Here is a 10,351-nt window from a genome sequence, read left to right on the forward strand (position 1 = left end):
CTTTTTACTCTAATATATAGAAGAAAGTATTGGATTCGTGCAAATTTTCGAATTTCGACGGATTCGAACGTTTTGAGGTGTGCTGACTCCATTTCGACTATTTTTGGAAAATGTCTGTCTGTCTGTGTGTGTGTGTGTGTATGTGTGTGTGTGTATGTGTGTGTATGTGTGTCACGTCTGTGTGTGACCAGTTTTTTGTGGCCGCTCTACAGCAAAAACTACCGCATGAAATCGAACGAAATTTGCTACACATATGTGCCGCTATGTGAACTTGTGCCCATTCGTTTTTGGCGCGAATTCCTCCAAGGGGGGTGGAGCAATGGGACGTTTTTTGAGTTACGAGTGCTTGCTATTCCTCAGGAAGTAACTGGCGGAATCAAACAAAATTTGGTTCATATGTTGCCATTAACAGGAACAGGTGCTGATTCAATTTTGGTGTCAATAACTCAAACGGGGGTTGAGCTATAGAACGTTTTTTGTCGTCAATTGTGACTGCTGTATCTCAAGAAATAATGAACGGAATGAAAGAAAAATTTATCGGCAAGTAGCCCTTAGTGGGTATAAGAGCTGATTTTATTTTGGTGTTAACAGCTAACTAGTATGTTGTGGCTATCACGAAACTTTCTTCTATATATTTTTTTTTTTTTTTTTTGATCCCTCCCCATGCTTGACGAAGAAGCAATATTCCCAACAAAAACAAAATTACACATGCAAAAACTTGACGACCATCCCAATATCTGAATTATTGCGAAAGCAAAGCAAAGAGCGAAAATTGAAAGTTATTTTAAAAGCCTTGCTTGAATTAATAACAAATATTTTATTTGTTAACAAACATAAGATGGCAACAGTTAAAAATTTTAAATCATTGAGATAATATTTCCTATCATTTCCATACAATTAAAATCACGAGAAATACGCAGACGACAATCTATTACGATTTATCTTTCTTATTGTTGCAATAATAAAGCTATTTTTATTCAAAAAAAAAAAATCAACACCTCTTGGAGCGATTAGCGTCAAAATTGAACCGAAGCCTTTTTAAATATGGATTTACATATATTCCAAATTTCAACCAGAACGTAGCATTACTTCTTGAGATAGGGCCCTCACGATGGAAAAAAAGAATGGGCGATTGCGCTACCCCCTTTTTAGCTGTTGACACCAAAATAAAATCAGCTCTTATACCCACTAAGGGCTACTTGCCGATAAATTTTTCTTTCATTCCGTTCATTATTTCTTGAGATACAGCAGTCACAACTGACGAAAAAAAAAACGTTCTATAGCTCAACCCCCGTTTGAGTTATTGACACCAAAATTGAATCAGCCCCTGTTCCTGTTAATGGCAACATATGGACCAAATTTTGTTTGATTCCGCCAGTTACTTCCTGAGAAATAGCAAGCACGTGTAACTCAAAAAACTTCCCATTCCTCCACCCCCCTTGGAGGAATTCGCGCCAAAAACCAATGGGCACAAGTTCACAAAGGGGCACATATGTGTACCAAATTTCGTTCGATTTCATGCGGTAGTTTTGGCTGTAGAGCGGCCACAAAAAAACTGGTCACACACAGACGTGACACACATACACACACACACATACACACAGACAGACAGACATTTTCCAAAAATAGTCGAAATGCACTCAGCACACCTCAAAACGTTCGAATCCGTCAAAATTCGAAATTCGAAAATTTGCACGAATCCAATACTTTCTTCTATATATTAGATATAGAAGAAAGTAAAAATCACGAGAAATACGCAGAAGACAATCTATTACGATTTATCTTTCTTATTGTTGCATTAATAAAAATATTTTTATTCGCAAAAAAAAAAAAAATCAACACCTCTTGGAGCGATCGGCGTCAAAATTGAACCAAAGCCTGTTTACACATGGATTCACATATATTCCAAATTTCAACCAGAACGTAGCATTACTTCTTGAGATAGGACACTCAAAATGGAAAAAAAGAACGGGTGATTGCGCTACCCCCTTTTTAGCTGTTGACACAAAAATAAAATCAGTTCTTATACCCACTAAGGGCTACTTGCCGATAAAGTTTTCTTTCATTCCGTTCATTATTTCTTGAGATACAGCAGTCACAATTGACGACAAAAAACGTTCTATAGCTCAACCCCCGTTTGAGTTATTGACACCAAAATTGAATCAGCACCTGTTCCTGTTAATACCAACATATGGACCAAATTTTGTTTGCCCCCCCGTGTCCGTTTACCTTGTCGTGGTGGGGGGGCTTGCGGTGTGGTGAGTTCGGGGCGAGCTCTTGGGAGGAGTCGTGAACCCCCAGTTGCTCAAACAGAATATCGGCGGGAGGGGATTTTTCTCCCTTCCTTCCCTCATCACACTTACCAAATGCGGACGAAAACCCCTAAGCCAAGGCGTGTCAACCGTGCCGATGGCTGCGTGGTACCGGGGGTAGTCGGTGCCTCAAACGGGAGACTTCAGGGATAGCAGGCGAACCCTGTCGTACGCAGCCTTACCTCTGTGTGGGGGGCTACACAGGGGCTAGACCCAATCTTTTCCCCCTAGTTCTCTGGTTCGTTTATGGATGAAAACTCAAAGAACACTTCTCCCAATTGTGGGGAGCGTCAGAAAGACTCGTTCAGCTCTGCGAAATTTTTTATAATCAAAAGAAATGAAAACCTAACATTTACTGCTGTCTCCCCATTCTTAATTAATAAAGCTTTAATAAATCTCATCGGTGAGTTCCAATCGGTTAAAAAATTACGTACAGGCGAATTATTAGTCGAAATAAAGCATCCTAAACAAGTTCATCCTATTCTTGCAATCAAACAACTAGGCCCATACCTTTGTACAGTTTCAGCACACTCAACATTAAACTTTTCTCGGGGAATCATTTCGGAGCCGGACCTTCTATTTACATCAGAGAAGGAAATTCTAGAGGAAATGCAAGATCAACACGTAAGTGGAGTGAAGAGGATAACTATCAAACGCAACGGCGAAATGCAGAATACGAAGCACATCATTCTGACTTTTAATACGCCTATCCTCCCTTCACGTGTCAAAGCTGGTTATCTCTCTTGTCCAGTTAGACCTTACATCCCAAATCCACTACGATGTTTTAATTGCCAGCGTTTTGGACATTCCAAGCTGTCATGCCGTGGTACAGGAACCTGTGCCAGATGTGCTGAGCCCGGCCACGACAGCAATGAATGCTCAAAGGAATTTAAATGCGTCAACTGCAAAGGAGACCACCCATCATACTCTAGAAAGTGCCCTAAATGGCTAACCGAAAAAGAAGTACAGGTCATCAAAACCATTCAAAAAATATCATATCCAGACGCGAGAAAAATTGTCCAATCTCGTACACCTACAACTGGACTTTCATATTCTGCTGCTGTAAAAAAAGGATTCAACTCCATAAGCACACAAACTGAACCTCCAGTAAACAAAGTAAACAGCAATAAAATACCAAACTCACCTAATGCTATAACTGTAAACACAACCAAGTCAAATAAACAAAATAATAGCCCCAAATCTTCTTTTCAGAAAACTAATCAAAATCAACAGCAAATAAAAAAAACAGATAATGTATCTGTTATTGTTAATCAAAACAAACCATCCAGTCAGAACTCGAAAAAACTAATTGAAAAAAAGAAACTTTTACAAACGCGCACAAAAATCGGGGTAGCCTCTAAACAGAGGCCCCCAAAATTTTATAACTTTAGAAAGGAGGACTTTTTGCTTTCTAGCAAGAAAGTAAAATTGTCCAAATCACACATAGAAACACTCCAACAACCTCCTCCCCAGGAGGAGGACGAGGATGTTGACTTTGAAGATCTTCCGCCATCCGACGATGAAGGGTGGACGGACCATCCTCCCTCATGAGCTGCTTCCTCTCTTTGTGGCCGTTTCTCCTTCCTTTTTTCTCCATGGCCCTGAGCATTCTCTCTTGGAATTGTCAGAGTTACTCGCATAATGTCACTGACATAAAAGATCTTGTCGAATACCACCAACCGGCCATATTTTGTCTGCAAGAAACATTTCTGTCCCCTGCTGATAGACCGAGGTTGAAAGGTTTTGACATATACCGCAAGGACTGCTTGTCAGGTGACCGTCGTTGTGGAGGAGTGGCATTGCTAATCGCTAATGATTATGCATCCAGCCAGCTCAATATCAACACATCCCTGCAAGCAGTAGCTGCGCGCGTTCACCTTCACTCGCTGTTTACAATCTGTTCTATATATATTCCACCTTCTTACGATTTGAGAGGCGTGGAATTGCAAACACTTGTAGATCAACTTCCTCCCCCATTTGTCCTCTTGGGGGATTTTAATGGCCATAATCCTCTCTGGGGAAGCCCAGCCTCCAACAGCAGAGGTTTAATTATTGAAAACTTGATTGAAGACAATGATCTATGTGTTCTTAACGACGGTGAAAATACCTATTTCCACCTTCCTACACAAACCTACCATGCCATCGATCTTGTAATATCCTCACCTTCCTTTCTGCCACTTTGGGATTTCCAGGTGCAGGGTGGTCTCTACACCAGTGGCCACTTTCCAATCAAAATAACTTATACTGGACGCTGCAGCTTTCAGCAGCATCACCAAGCTCGACTTCGCATTGATCGAGCTGATTGGACAGCATTTACCCAGTTGGCAGAAATTAAATCAGAAGACGTGACTGATATTGATATCGATGTAGCGGTAAAGCGAGTAACCGACATCATCTTAAACGCAGCTAACGCTGCTATACCAAAAACCACTAAAGGCAGGATCAAGTTTCCTAAGCCTTGGTGGAACCATGATTGTCAGGAGGCCCATAAGAAACAAAAAAAGGCATGGAGCACGTTTCGTCGTTATCCAACCACACAAAATCTCGTGGCACTTAAACGAGCTCGTGCTGAAGCTCGAAGGATTCGACGGAAGAGCCAGCGGAACTCGTGGCAGACCTATGTCAGCACAATCACGACGTCCACCCCATCAAAGACCGTATGGGGTAAAATAAAAAAAATCGTTGGCAACTACAATACATCTTGTGCACCCATTCTGGAGAATAATGGTCGTATTTTATCCGATTACAAAGAGGTGGCTGACTGCATGGGGACTTATCTGGCAGAAGTCTCCAGTGCAAATAACTATTGCTCAAAATTTTTAACCATCAAATCACGCAAAGAACAAAAAGTTCTAGATTTTAATTCAAACATTTTTAACCAATACAACACAAAATTCACCCTTCATGAACTAAATACTGCCTTACAAAAATCAAGAAACTCATCACCTGGTCCAGATCAAATTCACAATAGCATGTTAAAAAATCTAAGCAGGTCTTCATTAGAAAATATTCTGCAGCTTTTTAACAGAATTTATTCTGAACATAGATTCCCAAAATCCTGGAGTCAAGCAATAGTTATCCCTATCCTTAAACCAAATAAACAATCTGATAAACCTGAGAGCTATAGACCTATAGCTCTCACTAGTTGCCTATGTAAAGTCATGGAACGGATGGTAAACGCCAGACTGATGCACATTCTGGAGTCACACCATCTCATATCCTCATATCAAAGCGGGTTTAGGCGTGGCAGATGCACAATAGACAATCTAATGCTTCTCGAAACATCAGTAAGAGAAGCATTTCTTAAACGAAAACATCTTGTGAGCGTATTTTTCGATATTGAAAAAGCATACGACCGTACCTGGAGGTATGGGATCCTCAAAACCCTTCATGAGTATGGGTTGCGAGGTAATTTACCCATCTTTCTCTCCAATTTTCTGAAACATCGCTCTTTTCGTGTACGCGTCAAGTCTGTTCTGTCGGATACCTTCATTCAAGAAGAAGGAGTACCCCAGGGAAGTGTACTAAGCGTAACTCTATTCATTATAGCAATCAATAGCTTAATTGACCAATTGCCTCCCGCTGTAAAAGGTACCATGTTCGTGGATGATTTTCAAATTTCTTTCTCATCAACGAGCATGAGTATCATTGAAAGACAACTTCAAATTGCAATCAATAAAGTAACCCAATGGGCAGAAGAAAATGGGTTCACTTTCTCTGCTCAAAAAACATTCTGTATCCACTTCTGCCGTAAAAGAGGGCTTCACCCTGATCCGAATCTTCTCCTCAATAATCAACCAATAGCTGTAAAAGATCAAGGAAAATTCCTTGGTCTCACCCTTGATAATAAACTAAAATTTATACCGCATATACAAGAGTTAAAAAAGAAATGTTCATTAAAATTAAATATCCTTAAAGTCTTAGCGAACACTTCTTGGGGTGCTGATACAGAGTCTCTGTTAAGAATATACAGGGCTCTGATACGCTCTAAACTTGATTATGGATGTCAAATTTATGGCTCTGCTGCAAAAACCTATCTGAAAAGTCTGGATCCAATACATAACCAGGCACTGCGCATCTGCACAGGAGCATTTCGAACTTCGCCTATCAACAGTCTTTATATCCTTGCACACGAACAATCTCTAAACAATAGACGCCTCAAACTTTCTTTAAATTTTTACTTCAAAACAAAACCCTGCACCAATCATCCACTACATCTCCACATTTTTAATCCATCTAATGTTGCTTTATTTCTACACCGGCCTTCGATGACCCCAACATTTGGGATCCGAATGCGTCTGGTACTCTCAGACCTGCAGCTATCAGATTTCAAAACCGTTAACACAATAAAACTAATTGAACCATGGTGCGAAGTCATACCTTCTATAATCAATGATTTCTCAAAATTCCCAAAACAAACTACCGCTAATACAGTTTATCAACAAGTCTTTCATGAGATCAAAAGCAAATATTCTGGATATAAACACATTTTCACTGACGGATCAAAAGCAAACGAGCACGTCGGCTTTTCCACAATAATTAATGATCAAGTTATGGCAGAAAAATTAAACACATCTTGCTCGGTATTTACTGCAGAAATAAAAGCAATATTTTCATCTCTAGAATCAATAGCCCAATCTGTTCATAGAAAGTGGGTGATATTCACTGACTCAAAGAGTTCAGTGGAAGCCATCACTCATTGCGATAATAATAGCCATCCTATAGTCATCCAGTCATATCTTTTATACAAAAACCTTATGCAAAATAATTTTGAAATTACCTTTTGTTGGGTCCCTGGTCATGTGGGTATTGCAGGCAATGAGGCAGCCGATTCAGCTGCCAGAGCTGCAAGTATCCTGGTCGATAATAGTGTCCCTTTCGATGATATCAAAAACGCCATCGTTGTAAGCCTCAACACGTATTGGCAGGGGACGTGGAATTCAGAAATCGAAAATAAATTACATTCAATCCAGCCCTCCACTAGAGGTTTCGGATCATTAAATATCACCAGGAGAGAACAAGTCTTATTAGCTCGACTTCGCATTGGACATACCAGATTCACCCACAAATATCTCTTATGTCATGAACCAGTTCCAACATGCATTACATGTGATGTAAATCAGACAGTGTTGCACATTTTATGCAACTGCCCAAATTTTAATCGAATTCGTTATAAATATTTTAATAATTTTAACCCATCTTTGAAGGAGTTGCTGGGGGATCCACCCCATCGCAATTTGTACTCCTTCCTCCAGGAGATTGGATTATCCTTTTTAATTTAGTGTTTGTCTGGTCATTATGTGATTTCGTCCTTCCTTTGTTTTTCAAGATATTTCTTCGCCCATTTTGTCTTTATTTTCAAATTGTTTAAATGTTTTTATCGGATGCACTTTTTTAATATTGACACTTGAAGTTTTATGCTTTCTCCTTCAAAATATGCTTCTATTTACTATATTCTTTAATAAAAAATAAATAGCACATAATAAAATACCGTTTGGCGCAGTATAGCCCTCAAGAGCTCTTGCGCCATAAAAATCAAATCAACCAACCAACCAACCAAATTTTGTTTGATTCCGCCAGTTACTTCCTGAGTAATAGCAAGCACGCGTAACTCGAAAAACGTCCCATTGCTCCACCCCCCTTGGAGGAATTCGCGCCAAAAACTAATGGGCACAAGTTCACATAGGGGCACATATGTGTACCAAATTTAGTTCGATTTCATGCGGTAGTTTTTGTTGTAGAGCGGCCACAAAAAACTGGTCACACACAGACGTGACACACATACACACACACATACACACACACATACAGACAGACAGACATTTTCCAAAAATGGTCGAAATGGACTCAGCACACCTCAAAACGTTCGAATCCGTCAAAATTCGAAATTCGAAAATTTGCACGAATCCAATACTTTCTTCTATATATTAGATATAGAAGAAAGTAAAAAAGCTGGAGCAAAAAGAGCTATGGCCAAAACGAAGCAAGGAAGCGAATTCTAGACCAAAGAAATAATGCAAGGTAGCTATTGCTTGGACTATAATAAGTGAAAACTTATGCTCTAAATAGAAAAGAACATTTTAAAAAATAATATGCACACATTCCTTACCAGTCACCTTTCTTTTCCGTGAAAATTTGCCCTCTAAGAGAGCTTTACCCCCCCCCCCCCGGCTTTGAAGGACCTAAGCTTTAAATGGGCCCCACTTACAGCTTAGCCATTTTGAAGGGTTTTAGCGTGTCACCATCAGGTGCGCTGAATAGCAAAACTGCCATGTGTACCACAAAGCAGTTTTACTATATCTAGACCCCACTTTTATGATTGAATTAAACAATTCTTATTTTTTAAAAAAAGCAGAACTCTTTTGTAGACACCTTGCATAATGTAGCCTTCAGACATTTTCTGTGATTACTTTATGGATATTAGTATTCCCTTTCTGGGGGCATATATTTTTTTCAAAATCAAAACTCTGCTTTTAGATTGGTTTTAATTATTTTGCATGAAATAGAACCAGGAAAATTAAATATACCTTTTACATAAAACTTATTCAATCTTTTTGCTGATTGGCAAATATAGTCCGACATTTGAATAAATCTAAATATAAGGACAACTTTGAAAAAGAGGTGAATTTTAATACTATTTTTAAATAAAAAAATATTTCATCTCAGAATTTACCTGTAATAAACTCTGCCAGATCCTCTCGTGTCCACATCTGAATATAACGGTGCTATTATTCGGTAAGTAAGTGGAAATTGTGCGTTAAAAAAGGATGGAACATCTGTTAAAAAAGACAAAAGCCCATTGTCATTTACCTGAAAAAGAAAACAAATGAGTCGACACCAACAACTAAAAGGTTCAATAGATGAAATATAAATTTTAACAAGCTTAAGTTCATGTAAAGCTAAAGAAGTCAACTCTCCCGTATAGCAGCATCGGTTTTCTAACATCAGATATTTTTCTTCAGATCGACGTTGGTTTAATTATTGGTTCAAGTATACTTGCTTTAACTGCTTTTTACTCTAATATATAGAAGAAAGTATTGGATTCGTGCAAATTTTCGAATTTCGACGGATTCGAACGTTTTGAGGTGTGCTGACTCCATTTCGACTATTTTTGGAAAATGTCTGTCTGTCTGTGTGTGTGTGTGTGTATGTGTGTGTGTGTATGTGTGTGTATGTGTGTCACGTCTGTGTGTGACCAGTTTTTTGTGGCCGCTCTACAGCAAAAACTACCGCATGAAATCGAACGAAATTTGCTACACATATGTGCCGCTATGTGAACTTGTGCCCATTCGTTTTTGGCGCGAATTCCTCCAAGGGGGGTGGAGCAATGGGACGTTTTTTGAGTTACGAGTGCTTGCTATTCCTCAGGAAGTAACTGGCGGAATCAAACAAAATTTGGTTCATATGTTGCCATTAACAGGAACAGGTGCTGATTCAATTTTGGTGTCAATAACTCAAACGGGGGTTGAGCTATAGAACGTTTTTTGTCGTCAATTGTGACTGCTGTATCTCAAGAAATAATGAACGGAATGAAAGAAAAATTTATCGGCAAGTAGCCCTTAGTGGGTATAAGAGCTGATTTTATTTTGGTGTTAACAGCTAACTAGTATGTTGTGGCTATCACGAAACTTTCTTCTATATATATTTTTTTTTTTTTTTTTGATCCCTCCCCATGCTTGACGAAGAAGCAATATTCCCAACAAAAACAAAATTACACATGCAAAAACTTGACGACCATCCCAATATCTGAATTATTGCGAAAGCAAAGCAAAGAGCGAAAATTGAAAGTTATTTTAAAAGCCTTGCTTGAATTAATAACAAATATTTTATTTGTTAACAAACATAAGATGGCAACAGTTAAAAATTTTAAATCATTGAGATAATATTTCCTATCATTTCCATACAATTAAAATCACGAGAAATACGCAGACGACAATCTATTACGATTTATCTTTCTTATTGTTGCAATAATAAAGCTATTTTTATTCAAAAAAAAAAATCAACACCTCTTGGAGCGATTAGCGTCAAAATTGAACCGA

General features: G+C 38.7%; 1 protein-coding gene across 1 annotated transcript in view; it reads right to left on the minus strand.

Annotated features, from left to right (window-relative positions):
* Nucleotides 1-9,066, minus strand: part of LOC129230150 (nidogen-2-like) — a gene marked incomplete at its 5' end in the record, with an annotated part of 71,986 nt that extends 62,920 nt beyond the window's left edge. Inside the window, one exon of the mRNA XM_054864552.1 lies at nt 8,986-9,066. Coding sequence (XP_054720527.1) covers nt 8,986-9,066 — 81 coding nt within the window. The remainder of the gene's footprint in view (nt 1-8,985) is intronic.
* Nucleotides 9,067-10,351: the final 1,285 nt, after the last annotated feature.

Source organism: Uloborus diversus, chromosome 9 (assembly GCF_026930045.1).
Source record: "Uloborus diversus isolate 005 chromosome 9, Udiv.v.3.1, whole genome shotgun sequence".
NCBI classification, from domain to species: domain Eukaryota; kingdom Metazoa; phylum Arthropoda; class Arachnida; order Araneae; family Uloboridae; genus Uloborus; species Uloborus diversus.